Source organism: Girardinichthys multiradiatus, chromosome 1 (genome assembly GCF_021462225.1).
Source record: "Girardinichthys multiradiatus isolate DD_20200921_A chromosome 1, DD_fGirMul_XY1, whole genome shotgun sequence".
Lineage (NCBI taxonomy): Eukaryota > Metazoa > Chordata > Actinopteri > Cyprinodontiformes > Goodeidae > Girardinichthys > Girardinichthys multiradiatus.
The window spans coordinates 35,857,815-35,882,479 of record NC_061794.1 but is presented as its reverse complement, the minus strand read 5'-3'; the positions used below and the strand labels follow the sequence as shown (position 1 = coordinate 35,882,479).

The following is a 24,665-nucleotide window of genomic DNA, read 5'->3' as shown; positions in this document are numbered from 1 at the left end:
AAAATGTGGTTGTCAGAAATGACAACCTCTGCTTTAAAATTGTGATTTCCTCAGGGTAATAATAAAAAAGACCTTGTTATTATACATCAGAGTGAGATCACACTTGTTTTTATATTGAAAACATATTGTTTTCCCTTTTGGACCGTTGCTGCAGAGTGATGCCTCCAACAAGTACCCTAGCCTCCCTCCTGTCTAAACCTCAGCCAATTTATGAGACCAGAGCCCTGCCTTGTCACCAGTAAAGCAAGAGCTACAACTGCTCTGTAGAGATGGGAGTTTAAACACTGGGAGTATTGTCAATGCCAATGTTTATCTGTAGCATTTACAATCACTTGGGATTGTGTCATTAAAACCTGCCAAAAGCTTGAGTCTTACAAGTTTACATTTCTCTAGCTGGAGTAAAGAGTACATATCATCATTGTGCAGCTTTTCTTTTTCAGGTGTGGTTAGGCTTGTTGTTCATGATGGTTTTGTTTGTTTTAATGTCCAAAATAAAAAAACATATAAATATGTAAAAAAATAAATAAATAAAAGTAAGAAAGTATAAAAGATGAGCAATACAGTTACGCTTGAAAAGCCAAACTAGGGTGTCGGGGCATAACAGTTCCAGTGGTAATACCAAGAGTACTTCATGGTCCAAGAGGTTCTAAGACTTCCTGTAAAAATAAGCTCCATGGGATAACACAAGAAGGTTGGAGTACAGTTTTAAATTGTAAAACTGGTATTTCCTTTGTGGATGTTTGATTTCATTCTCCACAACACCATTGGGTTTTTTGATGGGCCAGTCATTTTTCAAGCATGTATTGGTTTGGTGGAGAACTTTTATTACTCAGTCCTGTATCAATGTTTTATCCATGCTGCCCAAAGTATTTACTCATCATGGCCCCTACTATCAATTACACAAGTATTTCTACAAAGTTGGATGGATGGATGGTCACAGTATATATTTTTCAATATCTGAAAACGATGTCAAGTCCACAAATTTGTTTATTCCCGACCCCAACGTTTGAAACCACTGCTGTAACAAACCTCTGAGACCTTCACAGCTAATTTCCTTTTGCCAAAGTTGAATTGGAAACATATGGACTGCCTTTTCATCCACATCAGTTATGCTGTGCCTTGTGTGGGTCTGTCACATCCAATCTCAATTAAATACATTCAAGTGTATTATTGTAACTTTGTAAAGTGTGCATGAGTTAAAGTTAAAGGAGGATGAATACGTTTGCAAGGCATGTGTGTGGAAGTCAAACTAAAAAGAACATATACACTGAATTCTCTGTTGGCAGACACAGATGCCTTCTTCTTCTCCAAAACAAGGAGGATCTAATTCCACTGAGAGCGTAAGATGCCTATTTTCATGTGAATACCTGCTGGTTTGTTGGGGGTTTGGCTCTGTCTTCTTTCTTTATTGAGGTAGAGGGGATCCTTTCAGCCTTCATGACTTCTTTTAAAATGGAAAAAAGGTCTTGGTTGCTATTCATTTGTTTCTCTCTTCATTCCCAGATGCTTTGATCTAGCCTGACAGCGGCATGCTTTCATAGATGTGCAAGTTCTGAAGTCACACTTTTTCATCTACCCCTCAGAGAGATATTTCTCTTTTAATGGCGCTCCATTCGATCATTAAACCTCCACACCGTGAGTGATGACATTCAATTGTACACTTGCGGTAGCTATCTGCATATTTAATTACACTAATGGGAAGCTGTGTGGAGGCTTTTTAGGCAGAACTCGGATCTTGTGCTCAACAAGACACAAAAAAAAAGCTACTATGCGGCTTTATCCTCTGCAGGATCTGGAGTGATGGTATCTGACAGTGGCGACAGCAGCCTGTCTGTATCTTCCCCTTTATTTGACTCCCTCCTGATGTCCATGCACAATCAGCTCTGGGCTGGTCGGAATGGGTCCCATTTTTCAGTGCCGTGACAGGGGTAATAATTAACGTGCTTGGTCCAAAGAAAGCTCGTTTTCTCTCTGAATTGTATGCATCAGTATGAAACTATGTGAATGTTTGGAGATAATATTAGTGATGTTTAAATGCATTCTGTGGTGATGCATGTAATCATTGCTAGAAACACGGGTGTCTGGGTCCTTTCAGGTGTAACCTAATGCTCTCCGTTTGGTTAACTCGGTGTGTGCTTTCTCTAAAGAGCCTGCGTTGCCTTGAAAGGAAGTATTAAAGCAGGTTTTGGTTGCATGTTTTTGCAGCCATTTGCCACTAACTTCACAGAAGATTTAAACAAAGGGATTGACTGGAACAATGTGATGGATTAAGACAAGAGGTCAACCATTTTATGGTTCCTTTGGCTACCCTTCACAGTGTTTATTTGCATGCCCTCAGTTGTCTGTGTGGGGTTTTCCATGTGCTCACTACTTCCTCCCAGTATAGAGCTTGCATGTTAGGTCATTTCGGAGGGAGTGTTTGTGGGTTTCTGTCTCTTTGTGTTAAATATGTGATGGAGTATCAACCTCCCCAGGGTGGATCCCTCTACTGGTCCAATTTCAGCTGCAATAGGCTCCAGCTCCCTCATGGTTTTATGCAGGATAATGCTGGTATACAGGATGGAACCACCACTGTCACACCCTGCTCACCAGGAACACAACTGTATACATTTTGCAGCAGAACTTTTAATGTTTTGTTTAATTTTGGGTCACTTTGTACAAACTAGCACACCTAACCTGCTTTGTATTATGAAAAAAATATGTAAAAGCTAAGCTCTTCTTCAGCTAGATTTTACCCATGTTTATCTGAGGTCTAGTTTTTGAATGTTTATTAAAAAATACTTGAATAGATCTGCAGGTAATTTATCCTAATTTTCCACAAAAAACATAATTTAAATTAGGTCCTTCTTTAAAGCCAATACTCTTCAACAGATGTAGCAAGAAATATGGCAATTTTAAACATTTGACTTGACTATGTACGTTCTGCACATGAGAAGACCAGATTTGATTTGGTTAATTGAAATTAAAAACCAACATAGATAACTTCTGAAAACTTTACTACAAATTAATAAATGCCTTGACATATTTGACATAAAATAGCAATATTTGGATCACTAATAATTTCTCCATTCTCCAACTTCAGCCAGTTGGCTTTGGGTAGTAATAACATATCCCAAAGCAGCATCCAGTCTCCTACTACTGAAGTAGATGTCTCAGGATCTCCAGTTATTAATATTGATGGGCTTTATTGATGTCAGAACTAGATTATTCTCCCTTATGTCAACAAGTTATTGTAAAAAAAAAAAAAAAAAAAAAGTATCTAGGCCAAAATTATCAAATTATTCAGTGTTAATAAAATGAGCTTTGTTATCAGAAGATAATGAAATTATTATTTTTTTTTTGCAATTATATAAAAAAATGTTGTCAAGCAAATATCCTCGTTACTTCTGTTACTGTCAGAGCAGAGTAAAATGATTAAAATCTATGCCACATTTTAAGCCTCTCTAAAGACCACCGCACGTGCTTCAAATGAATATATCATCTTTTGCTTTCTGTGAATTGTTTTGCAACCCTAACCCTTGCATCTGGAGTGACCCTGTTGTTTTCAGCGAGAAGATATTTTCTGTATAATTAATGCTTAAAGTGGATGTTTAACAGACGGACTCTTTAAACTCCGACTTCTGTCTTTCTGTTCCTAGATTGAGAAGATCATGACTCTTATTGGAGCTGGCATTGATTTCTCTAGAGATCAGCACTATGCTACACCAGGTAGAGTATGACTACAGTTGTTTTCTTAATGCACTGACCGTCATTTCCCCTTGTCAGTATGGTAATGTGAAAAAACTAAGTAGCCCTTTGCTGCTTTCATTGAAATTAAAACAAAAGGTCACTGCTAGGTGCTGCTACTCAAATGCACTAAAATACCTGACCAACAAAGTATGACCACCTCTATAAAAGCAGATGTTTTGGCAGTTTTCTGGTCTGGAGCAGGCAGGGCTCTGTCAGCAAAATGCCAAATCAGAAAGACATCAGCAAGACACAGAGCAGCCAGTGATGCTTACATAAATCTGGAAACTGGTATGAGGCCATTTCCAAATAATCAAAATGCCAACAATCTGCTGTGATAAAGATTATTCACAGTTAAAAAACATTTGGACAGTTCTCAGAAGGACCTCCTCACAGATTCACCCAAGGTCACACTTTCCACTGCTCAGACAAGTTAACAATTAACCTAGAATTACATTCCGGACTCTACAGGCTTTAATGACGATGTTAAATGTTTAAAGTTAATGGAAGTAAAGTTACAAGAAGGCTTATCAGTTATTAGTTTGGAGGGGCTGAGAGAAGAAAGCCTTCTCTCGGGGCGTGGCGCTGGTGGTGTAGGGGTTAAGCGCAAGAGGGTATAGTCCTTGATGCGGCTGTACCGGGTTCAAGTCCTGGACTCGGCGACCTTTGCCAAATGTCTCTCCGTCTCTTTGCCCTCTATCCTGTCTACAGACTGTTGAAAAATTAAAAATAAAGGTCTCTACTGCCACAAAAAAAAAAAAGAAATTATATCTCTGACAAGAATATGGCATTACAACGGGAGCTTGCAAAGTCACATCTGAATGAACCGCAAGACTCCTAGAACAAAGTCCTATAACAGTTGTTTAATTGTATCGACACAAACACTTCATACCAATTGTCCGACATGGTGGTGGAGGGGGTATGATTTGGGCCTGTTTTACAACCAGTAGATTGATCAGGTGGCTGCACGGTTTGTAGCAGCTTAAGAAGGTCCTGGGTTCGACTCCCGGCAGGGGGTCTTTCTGCATGGAGTTTGCATGTTCTCCCTGTGCATGCGTGGGTTCTCACCAGGTACAAATACTTCAAGTTATTGCTGCTAAAGATGGTTCTAAATCCAAGGTTCTGCTTGCATATTTCCAATGACTCTGTACCCTAAACCTGCTTGATAATGATTTGAACTATATTCATTATCTTAAGGCTGTTTTCAAAGCTAAAGTTACTTGTAACCTTAATTGGAAGATCAAAGACTTAATTACATTTGGTGTTGGATTGAGGTACCCTATTCACACTCTTCTGTTACTGTTCTGGCTTTTCTGAAGCTTGTCATCAGGGGAGATGGATGGCCAGTGGGAACTGTAGCTGTAACCCAGAGCAATCGACTCCTTCCCTTTAGCATTCTCCTCTCACATCGCTCGACATTCACCTTGACTCTGCATTAGCTACTTTTCAATATATTTTATCAATGCAGCGCCTCCTCTGTGCCTCCATGCACACTTCTATTTCCAACCCTCTGCTTGTTTTCTGCTCTGCACTGGAAATGGTTCTTTAAATATTAACCACTACGTATGTCAGTGGAGTGAGCCCATTTTATTCTGTTGATCTGAGGAAAGCTGACTTTAGTATTAATGTGGTTAGTGCCCCATCACAGGCTGCATATGTCGGATCTGTTGTGAAGTCTCAATCCACAGCTCTGCACATGTGAGCTTCAGCCTTTCTTCTTTCTTTTTTTTTTAAGCTGCCAGGCCCTCAGCTCCACCTCAGAGTTCCTGCTGCTGCTGTCAGGAAACCATCAGGGGGAATTGCTAGAGAAAAGTCTCTGGTTAATTCGCGTCACTTTTTCCCCTGCTCTCCGATTACCTGGCTGTTTAACAGCGATGCTCGGACATCATTGGCTCTGTGCCTGCAGCCTCTCGTATTTTCAGCTTTTCACTGATTAAGTCATTAGATTGAAAGATATAGCAGGAGAGGAAAACCTAACAAGTGCAAGAGAGGAAAAGACCGAGATAAAGAAGCTTCAGTTACATAAAAACAAATGCAAGCAATAAGGGATTTTGAGGCGGGTGCTCTGAAATAGTAGGATAAAAATGAGAAAAGAGAAGCCACCTGCAGTATTTCAAAGAGAGAAAGAGGGGGTGAGAGTGCATGGAAGTGGAGAGAGGGAGAAAGAGAGTAAGGGAGGAGAGAGGGAATCACAGGCAGGACAACGGACAGACTACACTTCGGCATGCAGGATTAAGCAGTCTGCTCTGCAGTACAGAGGGGTTTAAGGGATGGCTGTTTAAGGGATGTTTGGACTTTTGTATTTTGCTCTGTTGTCCTGACAAAATACTTTTTGTGACCAAGCTCATTTCTTTTCTTTGAAAAAACTTCTGGAGGAACCAAATAGGGAGCAAATGTTTTGATGTGGAAATTCCATGTGGTGGACCATTGGATCTGTTGCAGGTTGAGCAGATCTAAGGAAGACTGAGGAGTGGAAATAACATATTGAATGTGCATTTTTACAGAAATGCTGTTATAGCCTATTATATTGTCCTGTAAAAGGTGAGACTTTAGTCTTGTGTGCATTTTAAGTGTTGGGGTACCAGATTTTAATGTGCTTGAGAGATTTTTTGTGTTGATGTGGAGCACATATTATATTGACAGGATAAGAGGCAGTATTCTGTCTTTGCACTGCGTGGCTGCTCTCAGCTCAGGCTGCTGACAGCCGTCATCGTAGCGCTGCTTTGTGATCAATCTCGGCTCATTGCAGTCATGTCTCAGGTTTGTCCTTCTTACTTCTTTGCCTTTATTCCTTCTTTTCTTTTTATGCAAATCAAAAAGCCATTGGGAATTTATGGACTGCATCTTTAGGGGACTGAAGTTGTGAATGAAGGATGGACCTTTAAACTACCTGATAAGCAACTTTCCACTTTGCTGAAACAAACCATCTTCAGGGTTTTTTTTACAAAGTTATGAACTCAAAGCAAGTCTGGAGCTTCAAAATTTTGCCTTCAACTATTTTACACTCTGGCTTTTTTTTCCTTGTTGAAATGTTTTCACACGTTCCCAACAAACAAACAGCTATGAACTTTCTGGCTATCTGCTAGGACTCCCTACCGTTTTTATCTTCCCCTTCACCCCTTGCTAGGGGTGTTTTAATCCATCTTGACTAACTGCAGTTCAGCCCCTGCTGCCCAGCAGGAGCTGACGCCCCCTCCACGTAGGACACTGTCTCCACCGGCCTCTTGCTGCCTGTGCGCTCGGCTCTGCTGGCCGAGAGTTATGTGGCAATGCCATGTCTCCTCCTCAGAGTGCCGCTGCTACCGGCTGAAAGGTTTCTCTCTGCTGAAGCGCTTTCCCCTGTCAGCAGGTGCTGCAAGCCGCCTGCTGGATCAGCCCGTGGGGGACTGGCTGGAGCACGTGGGGCTGCCGCAGTACGAGAGCAAACTGCTGCTGAACGGCTTTGACGACCTCCACTACATGGTAAGTCTTTTCCTTTATCTCCTCTGTGATGCTTTTCTTATTTCTATTTTCATGTACTGTTTTTGTTTTTTCTTAAAATTGCTCCTGTCTTTTAGATTTCCACTGATTTTAGCAAAACTCCAGGTTGTTTTTGTGCATTAATTTAACTGATACTAGCAATGGATGGGACAAGATCCCATTAACTTCATCAGAAAAATTATTAACTCAGTTTTTTGTGTGGTTAGGGCGACAGTGGGCTATTAGTTTTTTTTACTGAAGTATATAATACAAATTTCAGTCTTGATTGATTATGGCTTGATCAAATGTCAGAACATCACCTTTTATTCAGTAGCTATAGGCTGATTATCCACAGGTTGGCTATATCTGCAGTGCCTTGTCAAAGATCTACAGGGGTTGGACAATGAAACTGAAACACCTGGTTTTAGACCACAATAATTTATTAGTATGATGTAGGACCTCCTTTTGCAGCCAATACAGCATCAATTCGTCTTGGGAATGACATATACAAGTCCTGCACAGTGGTCAAAGGGATTTTAAGCCATTCTTCTTGCAGGATAGTGGCCAGGTCAGTATGTGTTACTGGTGGAGGAAAATGTTTCCTGACTCGCTCCTCCAAAACACCCCAAAGTGGCTCAATAATATTTAGATCTGGTGACTGTGCAGGCCATGGGAGATGTTCAACTTCACTTTCATGTTCATCAAACCAATCTTTCACCAGTCTTGCTGTGTGTATTGGTGCATTGTCATCCTGATACACGGCACCGCCTACAGGATACAATGTTTGAACCATTGGATGCACATGGTCCTCAAGAATGGTTCGGTAGTCCTTGGCAGTGACGCGCCCATCTAGCACAAGTATTGGGCCAAGGGAATGCCATGATATGGCAGCCCAAACCATCACTGATCCACCCCCATGCTTCACTCTGGGCATGCAACAGTCTGGGTGATACGCTTCTTTGGGGCTTCTCCACACCGTAACTCTCCCGGATGTGGGGAAAACAGTAAAGGTGGACTCATCAGAGAACAATACATGTTTCACATTGTCCACAACCCAAGATTTGCGCTCCTTGCACCATTGAAACCGACGTTTGGCATTGGCATGAGTGACCAAAGGTTTGGCTATAGCAGCCCGGCCGTGTATATTGACCCTGTGGAGCTCCTGACGGACAGTTCTGGTGGAAACAGGAGAGTTGAGGTGCACATTTAATTCTGCCGTGATTTGGGCAGCCGTGGTTTTATGTTTTTTGGATACAATCCGGGTCAGCACCCGAACCTCCCTTTCAGACAACTTCCTCTTGCGTCCACAGTTAATCCTGTTGGATGTGGTTCGTCCTTCTTGGTGGTATGCTGACATTACCCTGGATACCGTGGCTCTTGATACATCACAAAGACTTGCTGTCTTGGTCACAGATGCGCCAGCAAGACGTGCACCAACAATTTGTTCTCTTTTGAACTCTGGTATGTCACCCATAATGTTGTGTGCATTTCAATATTTTGAGCAAAACTGTGCTCTTACCCTGCTAATTGAACCTTCACACTCTGCTTTTACTGGTGCAATGTGCAATCAATGAAGACTGGCTACCAGGCTGGTCCAATTTAGCCATGAAACCTCCCACACTAAAATGACAGGTGTTTCAGTTTCATTGTCCAACCCCTGTATAATACAAATTTCAGTCTTGATTGATTATGGCTTGATCAAATGTCAGAACATCACCTTTTATTCAGTAGCTATAGGCTGATTATCCACAGGTTGGCTATATCTGCAGTGCCTTGTCAAAGATCTACAGGGGTTGGACAATGAAACTGAAACACCTGGTTTTAGACCACAATAATTTATTAGTATGGTGTAGGACCTCCTTTTGCAGCCAATACAGCGTCAATTCGTCTTGGGAATGACATATACAAGTCCTGCACAGTGGTCAGAGGGATTTTAAGCCATTCTTCTTGCAGGATAGTGGCCAGGTCACTACGTGATACTGGTGGAGGAAAATGTTTCCTGACTCACTCCTCCAAAACACCCCAAAGTGGCTCAATAATATTTAGATCTGGTGACTGTGCAGTTCTGTGCAGTTCTGGTGGAAACAGGAGAGTTGAGGTACACATTTAATTCTGTCGTGATTTGGGCAGCCGTGGTTTTATGTGTTTTGGATACAATCCGGGTTAGCACCCGATCATCCCTTTCAGACAACTTCTTCTTGCGTCCACAGTTAATCCTGTTGGATGTGGTTCGTCCTTCTTCGTGGTATGCCTCCCACACTAAAATGACAGGTGTTTCGGTTTCATTGTCCAACCCCTGTAATTCACCTTGAAACTTTTAACATTTCCACCAAATTGTATTAATTTTACCAGCATTTTATGTGATAGAGAAACCCAGTGGTGCATAATTTTGAAGCAGAAAGAAAAAGATACATGTTTTAAATTTTTTGTTCAGGTAATACGCTGAAACGTGCAGCTTACATTTGCCTTCAACCCTGAAATAAAACTCACCTACTTTTTAAATAGTCTACCTGTGTGTAATTTATGCTTCGTATAAATCTAGCTCTTCTTTAAAGGCCTTATGCTTTAAAGCATTATGAAAACCAATGAGCAAAGGAAAACAGATCATGGATAAAGTTGTTAAGTTTAAAACAGGGTTGGGTTATAAAACAACATCCCAAGATTTGAGCACCTCAAGGGACAATTATCAGTCCATCATTTGAAAACAGTATAGAGCATGGTGCAACTGCAAACCTACCAAGACAGTGTCCTCCTAAACTGATAGGCAAGAAGAGCACTAATCAGAGAAGCTTCAGAGGTCCATAACACAGATGGGAGATATTGTTAACAGAACAACTATTAATCAAATCTGGCATTTATGGAAGAAAGCTGTTGTTGAGCTCTGGTCTGCTCTGGTCTGATGAAACCAAAAATGATCCATTTGGTGCTGAAAACCACATGTCATTACCTTCCAGTTCACAATTATGCACTACTTTCTGCTGGTCCAGCATGTAATAAAAAGTTAAAAGACTCTAAATACTGTTGCAGGGCAGACTCATAGTAAGCAGTCAGAAACTCTGCCTGATTATTTTTAGTGTCCCCTCAACTTGGGTCTGTCCGGCTCTTTCCGTCAGTCTGTCAGGAGCTCATAAGGCTGATATCATGGCCTCTCACTCAGAGCTGGTTGCAAAAGAAGCAGCTGGTAGCTGGCCAGCGAGCCAGAAAGGAAAAAACATCTGAGTGATCAATGGGTTGCTGTTGCTTTGCCGACACGTTTTTCCAGCCTGTAGCGTGCGATGCCACTGTGAGTTAGCTCAGGTGCTGTTGGTAATAATGAGGACTGATGGAGGAGAGAACGAGGGACCCAGCTGGTAACGACAAGTTCGAAACAAAACAAATACAGTCAATTCTGAAAGAGACAATAAAAACACATTTTCTTAGGCACCAGCAGGGATCTGTTCTCATCCTGCTCAAAAATAAGTCATCATTTACAGATAATTTAAAGGAGTTTGGCCAACATGTTCTATATATTTAACAATAATACACATTAGAAAGCTGGAAACGGTATGCAAATAAGAAAAATATGATTGCAAAGTGAGAATTTCTTGCTCTTGTTTTCACACAGAAATGTGCAGTGCTCACTGATGCACAGTATGCCTGAGCAATCTTCTTTGTGTTTTATGCATCACAAGATTGCAGCTTTAAGCACTTTTTTTCCTTTTTAATGCTCATGTTTAAGCCGGTGTTGAAGCCTCTGAAGTTTCTCCCTTGGTATAATCATACTGCTGGTTTAAGTAGCTCACACTCGTCTTCCTCAGCCTTGAATCCGCTCTTCTTCAGAGCAGAGAGCTGGCTAAATTTCTGTTTATGATTAGTAGTTTTCCTACAATCTCTGGCAGATCCAGAGTAAAGCTCCAACCTTTAAATGCTATTTAAATTGGGCTAAAACTAAAGGTTTCTTGGATAATTAATGTCCGCTGTACCTGGTGTTTTGTTGAGATCACTAATTAAACAACTTTTACTCTTCCACTTGGCCCTCCATGATGTCTGTCCTACCCTTCAGGCTGAAGATTTGGATCAATAGAAGATCTGATCGTGTTGTTTTCTGCTTCTGAAACCTATTACAGGCTTTTTAGCGACTCCTTGAGCAATGTTCTGCCTAAAAACAGCTCCTCATAGCCCAGCTGCGAGTAATGCTCTTTGAAACTGAAATTATCCTGTTTTTCATATGATCATTTCCAGGTTTCCTATGCAATCTGGAAACATCTGCAAGAGTATGAAATTTTATTTCAGTATTTTGTTGAGATCTAAAAAAATATGGTAGAAGAAAAGTTTTGAAAGACATTTTCAGTCAAAGTCTAATCTCATATTGTATCCTTTTTATCCTTCCTTCTTTCTTCCCTGTGTTCTTCCTTTCTTCTTCCCTCATGTCCATTATTTCTTCCTTCCTTCTCTGCTTCCATCTTTCTTTGGTTTTATCTTCATACCTGTACCTGTCTTCTGTACCTGCTTGTCTTTCCTTCTGTCCTTGTCGCCTTCCATCCTACCTCCCTTCTTTCTGTCCATTTTTGTTTGCTTCCTTACTTTCTTCATTCCTTTCCTTCCTCCCTTCTTTCCAATTTCTTCTTGTTGCAGACTCCATATTTAAAACCATTATAATATTTTATATAATGTGAATTACTGTGAACCTTAGAATATTTATTCTAGAAAATTCTGGAACGTTTAAGTTACAGGCCATGGTAAAACCAGGAACCGAGGTCACTTTGAGTTATTTACTGATCCTGAAAGAGTGGAGTCTAAGCTTTCCAATGATGTCAAATTAGTGGAAATCGAAGAAGATGACCATTTAAATATTGGCACCCTCCAAAGTACTTTAAGGAGAAAACAGGCTTCAAGGTTTTGTTAGAATCACCCTGGAAGCTGGGTGGTAACAAAAGCTGTTAATCTGAATAACTTTGTATAGCTTGCTGCAACACCTGCAATGTTGTGAAAAGCGTGAAGTCATAGACACCCATGATGGCGGAAGTGAGGCTGCTACTTTGGTGACGTAAGTGAAAACCCCCCATTTCTGGGGGTTGACGTACTCAGCCAAGTGTTTGTTCTTTTGGGTCTCCTCTGTGTCTGAACAAAGCTTTTATACAGTCAGCCAGAATAGAGAAAATTTACTTTAAACGGGAAATTCTGAAGCGGTAACTTCTGTAAATAAGCTTGTTTTTATTTGAAAAAGAGGCTTTCATAGGCTACCAAAAGCATCAAAACCCATAACTTAAAATGTTGCTTTCATGCTGCATTTCTCAAATCTCCAATTCAACTGTTTCTCTATTTTTTTCATCTTTTAGTGTTTGTACTGCAACGAAAACCTTTCAAACTGTTTACACAGAGTTCTATTAATGCTAACAAACCCTGCAGAATAATCCACTAATAGCCTAATGTATTAAACTCCAAACACATCGGAAATGATTAATTTATTATTTTGTTGTTTGTTAGTTGTGATGTTTTAATATCTATTAAAAAGCATTTATAGTTTGGTTGAAAAAAAATGCTATTTTGTGTAATCAGTTTCATCAGCTTTTCTTCCCAGGTCTGTATGGTTTGATCACAGCCAGTTTAGCAGGGCACAGTGGGATTGTCAGGCTGGGCGTGCTTTAGATGGTCTAAATAATCTGTGGTCCTGATTGCCATCCAGAATTCAGAGAGCTTTTTGTCCAGTGGGGAGTCTGTGGCCTTTCTCTGGATAGGCAGAGGAGGGACACAGGAGTATTTGAAAGAAAGGAATGCAGTGATAGAAGTTTGAGAAAGTTAATGGTGATTTCTCCCTCTGTCGTTTTGCTCTTTTGCAATTTTTGGGCTTTTCAGACAAGACTTCTTCCCCTGGTCATTTCTTACCAACCATTCAGTTTCATGCACCATAGCGACGTTCCGTGCTTGCTGTGATACTTGAAGAGTTTATGGTACAAGGTACCTACATGGTCTTCAAAATCTGGAATAACATAGAAAAAGAAAATGTCCAGTAAAAACAGTAATTTCTGACTAATAAAAGGCCTTTTATGTTCATTTCTTAACAGATACAAAATGGAAGTAGGAAGGGACAAAATGGCAACATGTGGGTACAAAATTACTATAAGAGCTGCAAAGAGGTGACTAGACCCAGAGCCAACACTACAGGTCCTTCTCAAAAAATTAGCATATTGTGATAAAGTTCATTCTTTTCCATAATGTCATGATGAAAATTTAACATTCATATATTTTAGATTCATTGCACACTAACTGAAATATTTCAGGTCTTTTATTGTCTTAATACGGATGATTTTGGCATACAGCTCATGAAAACCCAAAATTCCTATCTCACAAAATTAGCATATCATTAAAAGGGTCTCTAAACGAGCTATGAACCTAATCATCTGAATCAACAAGTTAACTCTAAACATCTGCAAAAGATTCCTGAGGCCTTTAAAACTCCCAGCCTGGTTCATCACTCAAAACCCCAATCATGGGTAAGACTGCCAACCTGACTGCTGTCCAGAAGGCCACTATTGACACCCTCAAGCAAGAGGGTAAGACACAGAAAGAAATTTCTGAACGAATAGGCTGTTCCCAGAGTGCTGTATCAAGGCACCTCAGTGGGAAGTCTGTGGAAGGAAAACGTGTGGCAGAAAATGCTGCACAACGAGATGAGGTGACCGGACCCTGAGGAAGATTGTGGAGAAGGGCCGATTCCAGACCTTGGGGGACCTGCGGAAGCAGTGGACTGAGTCTGGAGTAGAAACATCCAGAGCCACCGTGCACAGGCGTGTGCAGGAAATGGGCTACAGGTGCCGCATTCCCCAGGTCAAGCCACCTTTGAACCAGAAACAGCGGCAGAAGCGCCTGACCTGGGCTACAGAGAAGCAGCACTGGACTGTTGCTCAGTGGTCCAAAGTACTTTTTTCGGATGAAAGCAAATTCTGCATGTCATTCGGAAATCAAGGTGCCAGAGTCTGGAGGAAGACTGGGGAGAAGGAAATGCCAAAATGCCAGAAGTCCAGTGTCAAGTACCCACAGTCAGTGATGGTCTGGGGTGCCGTGTCAGCTGCTGGTGTTGGTCCACTGTGTTTTATCAAGGGCAGGGTCAATGCAGCTAGCGATCAGGAGATTTTGGAGCACTTCATGCTTCCATCTGCTGAAAAGCTTTATGGAGATGAAGATTTCACTTTTCAGCACGACCTGGCACCTGCTCACAGTGCCAAAACCACTGGTAAATGGTTTACTGACCATGGTATCACTGTGCTCAATTGGCCTGCCAACTCTCCTGACCTGAACCCCATAGAGAATCTGTGGGATATTGTGAAGAGAACATTGAGAGACTCAAGACCCAACACTCTGGATGAGCTAAAGGCTGCTATCGAAGCATCCTGGGCCTCCATAAGACCTCAGCAGTGCCACAGGCTGATTGCCTCCATGCCACGCCGCATTGAAGCAGTCATTTCTGCAAAAGGATTCCCGACCAAGTATTGAGTGCATAACTGTACATGATTATTTGAAGGTTGACGTTTTTTGTATTAAAAACACTTTTCTTTTATTGGTCGGATGAAATATGCTAATTTTGTGAGATAGAAATTTTGGGTTTTCATGAGCTGTATGCCAAAATCATCCGTATTAAGACAATAAAAGACCTGAAATATTTCAGTTAATGTGCAAGGAATCTAAAATATATGAATATTAAATTTTCATCATTACATTATAGAAAATAATGAACTTTATCACAATATGCAAATTTTTTGAGAAGGACCTGTATAATTGGCAGAAAACAAATCTGAGAAGAGTAAAGGTGAAATCTCTTCAATAACGTGCTGAAAATCAATTTTCTTTTGGTTATTCTACCCAATAAGTTGGTACCACAGAATTATCCCCACAACATCAACCAGTTTAACAAACCTTTTTAGCCTATAGAAATAATAAGTATTGCTATGTCAATTAATAAATAATTAAATAATGGCACATTCAGTCCAAAAGCTGTTGAAAAATCTCTCAAACTCAAGTTTTTCTATTTTGTCTGTTTCTCCATCACTGGAGAGACATTAATCCATGCATTCTGGTGTTTCTCTGAGCTCACTGCAGAGTTATAAACCCTAAATTATCTTTTTAAAAACACTTCCAAGAAAAATGGTTTGGATGCAAAACTTTGTGCAAGATCTCACCCAAAATTCAAAAATGTCTCTCTTTAAACGCACCAGCTGCCGAGTAGAAACAAAAAATCTGAACATTTTAGGAAACGTGTAGCCGGTGTGTGTGTGTGTCTTCCCTCATAGAGCCAGTTTTCAGTTCATCTCCAGAGGCTGTAATGCAATCATCCGTACTCTATAAAAGTGCTATTATCCATGGAGCTTCCCACAATGCTTAACGGGAGAGGCTCTGCTCAGAGTGTTGCTGCTCGAAGATGACGGTCGTCATGACGTCAGCAGAGTGTCAGATTATCAGAAAGCAAAGAAGGCGCATCCTGATGTGACCTGGAAGCAGGGTTGTGGAGCGCTAGATTCCGAATTTAGATGATTTTTAAAAGCGTTCTGGTGATCTTCTTTCCATTTTCTTTAACACATCTCCCTTTTCTAAAGATTCCCTTAGCCCTTAATTTACAAATCATAAATGGTATTTTAGTGATATATAATACCCCATAACCTAGTGATTCCACATGAAGCCTGACACTGAATGTTCCACATATCTTACACTGACGGATCAGACATCCACAGCCTCTGCATGGAAAACAGGTCCTCAGGTTTGACCTACTGGCAACCTGTTCTCCATCCCGCTAGTGCTGTGTTAGTCTGAGCACCATAGGATTAACCTGAGGCACTTATTGAAGAGTCAGCCTCGTGGACACTGAGGCGTCACAATTTGTCCGTGATGCAGCAACTCCAGTGGATGTTTTGATACTTTTAACAGATGAGATTTAGTTGCTGACCATGTCAATACACAGTCTGCAAGATGTACCTGCACCTCCTGTAGGTGCTTACTGGACAGTTTGAGCTTTATTACTTCATAAAGCCTTATTTGTTGGACTGACAGTAAAATAAATTATGTCCACGCCTTCATAGCTTATGTTTTGATATCTGTGTTAACTCCAGCTACCAGGGCTTGGGTATTTTGATCTTCCATCTCATATCGCTGACCTCTCTGCAACTCAGACATTGATTTATGGACAGCCTGGACCATCACTCATTGCATCTCCATCAGTGTAGTTAGGTCTCATTTAAGAGGGTATCTAACTGGTCCTCTTACAACCGTCTAAGGAGAATATCACTCAGTAACTGACCTTTTCCTTTGATTCTACATACTTGGAATCAATATTACCTCACCAACGAAGTATTTTCTCTTGGAAAATTTGTCCTGGTTAAATTTAATCTTGGATAAATGGAGTCTGTTTGGAATTAAAATAAGATAATTAGGTTATATATTTCTAAACTAGATTATTCTTTGAACATTTGGTAGCATGTTTTTCCTCAAAGTTCCCCTAAGAGGGTTTTTTGTTTTAATAGTAACTATTCCCGTCATGGCAGTAACAATGTTTCTGTTCTTTTCTGCAGGGGAGCAACATAATGGAGGACCAAGACTTGAGAGAGATTGGAATCACAGATCCGAGCCACAGAAAGAAGATCCTGCATGCAGCACGCTCCTTACCAAAGGTAACAAAGCACCAACACTGACTGCATTATTTAGTTCAGGATAATCTTCGATGTTAGTTGAAAATACTGCTCGTTTTTTCTTGACACCAAAACACTGCACTTTTTTTCAGACTCCTATGCTTGAACTTATATTTTTATTTATTTATTTATACACAATGCATCTGTCTCAGTCAATCAAAATATATGATTACAGGTGCTTTGTTTTATTTGAATCTAAAATTACTGCATCATTTCTTGAAACCCTTAAAGTTTGGTTGAAATGTAAAAATCTTCAAGCGGCATGGTTTTTGCAAGGCACGGTATTTTACCTCCAGCTTTTATACTAAACGTTTTCTATCTGTTTCCTTTCTAAGTTTATTATGCTGAGCATCTATTCACATGAATTTTGATGTAAGACATAAACAGAAGATTTAGCTTTGCGTTGTTAGTTTTGAGTAGTCATCATCCTCTTACCTCACTCAGCATTTTTGCATTGGTTTCTATTATTCAGATTTTCAGTCAAATGATAAAAAAGATTATTGTGCTTTAAAGGCTAGTTTTTTTAGATTGGTTGGTAGTCAAGCTTGTACTTTACTAATACAAAATCAAACACACTATGAATTAGAGAGAGAATACTAATCATTCATCACAATATTTTGAAAAACAAAAAACATTTGCAGCTAAAATTGTGAGAAATTGTTTTATGTGCATTTTATGTGTATATCATGATGTATTTTGATATCCTCCTTTGGTTACATTAATACAGTGACATCAGTTGATACTCTAAATAGTAATTGGTGACATCAGTTAATACTTTTTATAATTAATTACTACTTCAGTGCACTGGCATTGTAATTCTCCTGAATCATCTGTGACCTATACGGTGTCCTTCCACAGGTGAAAGCCCTGGGATGTGACGGCAGCAGCTCCCTGTCCGCCTGGCTCGAGAATCTGGGTCTGCACGAGTACCTGCCCAACTTCCTGGCCAGCGGCTACCGAAGCCTGGACTGTGTGAAAAACCTTTGGGAGCTGGAGATCGTTAATGTGAGTCACGGTGACAGTGGGAAGTATCAGATGGTGAAATAAGTTTTCAAGTGTGTCACACAAAAAGTCTGTTTGACAGTTTAAACTCTGAAGATGTTGGGATAATGTTTCCAGTGCATTATTTCTAGGTAGTAACAGAATTGCTTTAGGAGCAGAGAACCCATTCATTTATGAGGACATCTGTATGTCCAACCTTACCTCCCAGTTCTGAGAGAAACAGTCGTGTCTTGTTTTGCAGTAATGTCTGTAGATTATCCTTGTTAAATAGACCTCCAACCAACTGTAGGTTGGTATAGAAACGTGTAATTACTGCTTGGATGACTCTACCGATTCCCTTTTAAATGAGTGATGAGGTTATATAGTTGAGGGTTGCATTGTTCACTTATATTTTCTTTAGTTGATAATATCCCACTTCTTTTTTCCGCAGGTGCTTAAGATTACATTGCTGGGTCACAGGAAGCGCATCATAGCCTCCTTAGCCGAAAGGCCTTATGAGGAGCCTCCTGTCAAACCACCTCGGTTGTCTCAGATCAGGGTGAGAACTCAAACTTCTGCACTATGTGGTCTTATCTGAATATTTGCCTTCCTAACTCTGTTTTAATGTACAAATTTGAAAAACAAAAATGTTAGCCACTCTGATTCATATTTGTAAAAGGACTCGGGGTTTATCATGCCACCACACGCAGTAAGCAGGATAGAGTCCTTTACAAACATTAAACACCATATATACTCAAACCAACCTCTACTGCAACTTAACTAGGATTGTGGGTTTTCTTCAAATGAGCCTAAGATCTATTTTGCAACAAATCCTCCAGATGTAACAAATAGTGACTACGTAGAACAACACTTCATGCCAACTGTAAAGGACAGTAGAGGATCTGTGATGCTGTGGGCCTGTATGTCTTCCAAACACACTTGGAACCTTGTTGGAATGTATGACATCATGAACTTTTTAAAATATTAGGAGGTTTTAAATAGAAATCTGGTCAATTCTACTTCAAAAAATGAAAAAGAAATTAGTCATCATTGGGTCATTCATCATAATGATCCAAAACATATGGCTAACTAAACACAGAAATGGTTCACAAGACCCAAAATCATTCTTCTTCCTCAGTCCCCAGACCTAAATCCTGTTGAAACCCTAGAGGTTAGCTGAAGAAAAGAAAGCATAGTAGAGGATCCAGGACTCTGGACCTTTTGGAGAAATTGTACAGTACCAAATGAATATTTCTTTACATTGGATTTTTCTCCACTGACTTAATGAACCCCAGTAAGAGTTTAGATTTTTCAAAATTTCTCAGAGATTATGCAGCTAAAATAAGGAATTACTTTATTTTATGTCTTTTTACACAGCTTTACAAGGGGTGGCATCAAAGTTGTCTGTGTTAGTATACATGTTGTAAAAAAAATGAAAGTCACTATCATGTTTAGCTACCTGAGGAACTGCGTCTGACATTTCTCTGCAGTATCAGGACCTGCCAGGATCCCAGACCTCGTGTCCTCTCAGTCACATGGAGCCCTACACCGGCCACTCCATGGACCCTCTACTGCCCACAGCAGAGCCGGGGAAGAAAAAAGCACCAGAATCAGATTATGACATGACCCAAAGATATCAAAGTGGAAAACAAAAGCCTCAGGTATGAGCTGAAATCTCTGTGATGTAGTGGCTATTGTTGCCATCTTCCAGGCTTCTATGATGATTTTTTTTGTCCTTTCAGGAGCAATATGAAGAGATTTATCAGGAGCCTCGACTGACCTTGCGGCCACCGAGTCTAGCAGCGTATGCGCCTGTCCAGAACTGGCACCACCAGCCTGAGAAACTCATATTTGAATTCTGCGCCTATGAAGCTAGTGTACGGCAATGACTTTCTTAGTGAAATACCTCATTTCCTGCTTTTGTTTTTTATTACTAATATTCTCTTACCTCTTGTTTGTTTGCAGTATCTTGGTTCTATGCTCATTAAAGAGCTGAGGGGCATCGAATCCACGCAAGATGCTTGTGCCAAAATGCGGGTACGCTACAAGTGTCTGCAGCATCAGAGGATGCAAACAAGACAACATCAATGCACTATCAGCCAACAGTAAATCAGCATTGTGTGTTTACATGCCTGTGCCTGCTTTTTCTCCAGAAGTCCACGGAAAAAATGAGAAAAATCCCAACCATCGCTCTGTCGATCACTTACAAGGGTGTGAAGTTCATAGATGCAGCGAACAAGGTAACAGTTTTCACACTCAGCACCTGAGTCATGTCAGATCTCGTACTGGTTGCATATCATTCATACAAATCAGTGTGTGAGAATCAGCTCGATGTTTTAATTAAGTACAACCCTCACTAATAACCTATACGTTCCTTTTGCTGTAGAATATCATTGCAGAACATGAGATCCGTAACATATCATGTGCAGCCCAGGATCCAGAGGACCTGTGTACGTTCGCCTACATCACTAAAGACCTGCAGACCAGCCATCATTACTGCCATGTCTTCAGCACAATAGATGTGGTGCGTTAAAACACTGATCAGCACCTTGCTTCATTTTTAAAGGTTAATCTACTGGAGCCATTTTTCATGTCAAACAAGTGTTGTAAGCAAAAAAGAATTTGACCTGATTCTTCATTAGGTTATTTTCTGTATGACCTAATCAGCTTTTCACACCGTTGTGGAGGAGTTACTGCATTAATCACAAAATCCAATTTCAGGAAAGCCTCAACTGCAGATGGACTTTAATTTTTGGCTTTCTTGATTGAATGTTGTTTCTCCAAGGCTGTTGATGTCTTTCCGTCTTGGCATTGTGTTAATGCATCTGCTATATACCAGATAACTGCTAAAAACACAGCTTTCATAAAGGTGATCTCACTTGCACATGATCAAGTAATTAGGTGCTTTTATTAGTGCCATGTGACAGCTGTTTACCCTCCTAAATTCTATGGAAGAAGCTTTTTAGGTCTGGGTTAATTTTTGTAAAACAATACTGACATGGTGCAATCTTTGGTGTGTTTTATGCACTTCAGATTAGATTTGAATTATTTTTGGAAACTGTTTAAGACTTAAAACATTTTAACACCTAGATGGGAAAACCCATGAATTCAAAGATGGTATACTTCATTTTCACTAATCCTGTATTTGTCAAGGAGTTAGTAGTTTTATCCAAGTTGTTTCCAAATGTTGGATCCGGCATGTTTACCACTGTGTTACATCACCTTTCCTTTTAATAACACTCAGTAAGCATTTGGGAACTGAGGAAGCCAATTGTTGAAGCTTTGGAGGTGGAATTCGTTCCCGTTCTGGCTTGATGAACAACTTCAGTTGCTCAACAGTCCGGGGTCTTCATAATGCGGAACACATTTTCAATGGGAGACAGGTCTGGACTGCAGGCAGGCCAGTCTAGAAACTGCACTTTTTTACTACTAAGCCTTGTTGTTGTAACGTGTGCAGAATGTAGCTTGGCATTGGCTGAAATAAGCACGGACGTTTCTGTAAAAGATGTTGCTTGGATGGCAGCAGATGTTGCTCTAAAATATGTATATCAGTATTAATGATTACAGATGTGCAATTTACCCATGCCATGGGTACTAACCCACCCCATACCATCACAGATACTGGTGTTTGAACTGTGCACTGACAGCAATCCAGATAGTCCCTTTCCTCTTTGGCCTGGACACAGTGCCCATGATTTCCAAACACAATTTGAAATGTGGACTCATCAGAACACAGCACACTTTTCCACTTTGCATCAGTCCATCTCAGATAAGCTCAGGTCCAGAGAAGCCGGTGGCTTTTGCTTTGCATGGTAGAGTTTTAACTTGCACTTGTAAATGTAGCGACGATCTCTGTGAAACTTACTCTCTGATTTTGGACTCTCTGCTTAGAGCCTGACCTATGAGATTATATTGACGCTGGGCCAGGCGTTTGAGGTGGCCTATCAGCTGGCTCTGCAGGCCCAGAGGACCAAACAGCATCAAGGTCTCCTTGTGGGAAGCAGCTCAGACGTCAATGAAACCAAGTCCAGTCGACCTTTGCCCAAACCGCGAGGGAGTGTTCGGAAGCCAGGGGTGAGTGAGACATAAAACGAATTATGAATACATAAACACCGAAGAGGTGTTCCGTCCTTTTCAGACATGTAATGCGATGATTGCATCGTTCATGACAATAAACATCCACTTATTTATGCTAATCAAACACTCAGTGAATTAGATCGGTTTCCCCTCAGTATAGTTGTGCAGCTCATCAGACTTATTCAACACTGCTTAACTTTCTCCTTGGTGATGTTTACCTCTGAGAGGAATCTCCCTCTCTTGATAGTTGCTGTAAATGTTGCACAGGCACCACCTACAGGTCTTTCTCTCCTATTACTGCATCCTGTCTATCTTGTCCCATCTTCCAATGTGCCTTTCTATTATTTATATTTGCTGCCCTCTAGTGAACGTCAACTAGTAAGACAGGCAAAGCTGACAGAAAAATTACCTGCGCACGTTCGATGTGTCAAAAACCTCACTTGTGCTTCACAGCAGGTGACCTTTTCTACCTTATATTTTTGTGTACTTGATTAGAAATTATCAGGTGAGAAATAAATTAAGGCATTTCTGGTAAATGGAAATTTTACACTAGTTTTTCATTATGGAGAACATTTCAGAATCATTTTTATTTGCCAGGTTTGTGCTCACAAACAAGGAATTTGACTTCGGTTCCACTTTGCTCTCAATGACGACCTTTTCAATTCTAAAAAATGAAAGAAAAAAAAAAATACGTTTTTTGTAAATATGTAAACCATACAGTGTTGCTACAAGAGGGGAGGACATGGCTGAATTAGTGCAAATATGCATCTGACTGGTAAGTGTTCATCAGAGAGGCAGTCTGGGGAAAGAAACTGACTCTGGGGCAACTGGTTTCTGCAAATAGCACCTAAAAGTAAAAGTCTAAGCAGTTTGTGTCCAGGATGTGTTGGGTCTGCAGAGGTGTTAGCTACACCTTTCCCGACCCCTAGACCTATACACGAGCAAGGACGTTGTTGTCCTGGATCAGACCAATAACTGGTGATCTCTGCAAACTTCAGGAGTTTCACAGATGGGTGTGCTGAAGTGGAGTCATTTGTGTACAGAGTGAACAGGAGTGAGGTAAAAACACACCCCTTGTGGATGCTGAGGGTTCTGGGCACCAGTGCTAATGGTTTTAGAGCAAAGTACCGAGGCTTCCATTTGTGTCATTGTCTTGGATGTTTTACTTGAAGTTTTTTATTTATTTACTTTACAAAGCTGGCAAAGTTTTAATATTGAGTGGATATTAGATTTACTTGAATTACTAACAACCAGTAGTGTGCTGGTTGCTAAATTAATGAAAAAAACAAATTAACCAGTCATAGGCGGTGTTGCGTTGGAACAAAAATCTTTTAAAAGTAAAATATGGTACCTTAATTATAAAAAAAACACACATTACCATCCAAAGTTGGATGTTTATATATGTACACAAAATCTTACAAATATTGTAAATTAAGGTTCAAAAGTTCCTGTAGCATTGCTAACTGCAGCGTAACAACAGCAACAACCTGTCTTAGAAAGCCACGATTGAGATCACAGCTAACCAAAAGAGCCAGTCAAACTGATTTATAGGGTGGAGTTTGTCAGAGAAATGTTACATAGCAGCACATCGATCCCAAGTTTCGTTATTAGTCAGATTTGAAGGTGAGCAGCTGTAATTACTTGGTAGTTGGAAATTAAGGTGGGTCTGAATGAGTCAAAACAAGTGAAAGAAGTTGTGTGTATTCAGATAATGACTAAGATGGGTAAAGTGTCTTAATCCAGTGCCTGGGAAAATAACCCGGAGCCTTTAACCTTTTCACAATTAGAAAATGTAAAACCACAAACTTTAATGTATTTTATTGGGATTTTATTTGATGGACCAACAAAAATTAGTGCATAATTGAGAAGTGGAAGGAAAATAATCCATGCTTTTCAGTTTCCCACAAGTCATGCAGGTGACCCAGCAGACATCTAGCTGCTTTGGTCAGATGAGATGAAAGTAATAGTTTCATCTGTGGCGAAAGATTTTAAAACTGCACCCTGAACTCACCATCCCCATACTGATAAAAAAGCTGGTCAGAGGGTATTTAGCTCCATCCATCTTCCCATCACGTGTCATTAATAGAAGGAGATATGTTGGAAGCGGTGAGAAATTGGAGACTGTGTTGGAGTCTTTTAGCAGGGCATCTACACTAAACATGCAGCAAAATTTACAATGGAAGGAATAATTTACATCCAAATAAAGGTAGATCTACAAAGTATTGACAATTAGTTTATGTGATCATTCGCTCAACATGTTGGCACACTTGTATGCAAACAGAATCAGTTGGAAGTAAAGATTATGTTTTTTCTCTGTGCTTACAGGGGGATACACTGGATCAAGAGGGGGATTCACAGCCCCACACTGGTGCCACATGGCTCGTGGATCCAAAGGAATCTAAACGCTCGATCAGCACTAAGTATGAGACCACCATATTCTGAACGGGCCCCTCTTCTCCTCCTCCTTCTCCTGGGTCTTGCTGTTCTTACGTCCCTCCTTCTGTGTGCCTTTCACTGTGATTCAGCCCTTTTCTTTGCGCTGGACATCCACTTTCCCTCACCTCCTGACAGCACAGCCTGTGACTGTTAACCAACCTCTGTTGCTCATTCTCCAAGTTGAACCTCCACCTCTTCTACACACTGCAAGTCTGCCACTAATACTTTCTCGTTTAACTCACTGCTTCCCTTTTTGGCCCCCCCCCCCCCCCCCCCCCGACTGCAATCATACTGTTTTCTCTCTGTAATGAGCTCTTTTTTTCCCCGCTA

The 24,665-nt window shown here is 40.5% G+C and overlaps 1 protein-coding gene across 7 annotated transcripts in view; it reads left to right on the top strand.

Moving 5' to 3' along the window:
- LOC124865884 (ankyrin repeat and SAM domain-containing protein 1A-like) overlaps positions 1-24,665 on the top strand; it is an 85,605-nt gene that overhangs the window by 58,270 nt on the left and 2,670 nt on the right. For 2 of the 7 annotated variants that reach the window (XM_047361403.1, XM_047361396.1), the window contains exons 15-27: positions 1,287-1,340; positions 3,639-3,708; positions 7,073-7,188; positions 16,725-16,823; positions 17,700-17,846; positions 18,274-18,381; positions 19,313-19,483; positions 19,565-19,699; positions 19,788-19,859; positions 19,976-20,062; positions 20,209-20,346; positions 21,714-21,896; positions 24,225-24,319. In XM_047361403.1, the coding sequence (XP_047217359.1) occupies positions 1,287-1,340; positions 3,639-3,708; positions 7,073-7,188; positions 16,725-16,823; positions 17,700-17,846; positions 18,274-18,381; positions 19,313-19,483; positions 19,565-19,699; positions 19,788-19,859; positions 19,976-20,062; positions 20,209-20,346; positions 21,714-21,896; positions 24,225-24,319 (1,475 nt within the window). Of the gene's footprint in view, positions 1-1,286; positions 1,341-3,638; positions 3,709-7,072; positions 7,189-16,724; positions 16,824-17,699; positions 17,847-18,273; positions 18,382-19,312; positions 19,484-19,564; positions 19,700-19,787; positions 19,860-19,975; positions 20,063-20,208; positions 20,347-21,713; positions 21,897-24,224; positions 24,639-24,665 lie in introns of those variants that run through there. The other 5 variants (XM_047361380.1, XM_047361428.1, XM_047361386.1 and 2 more) reach the window with 5 other exon arrangements.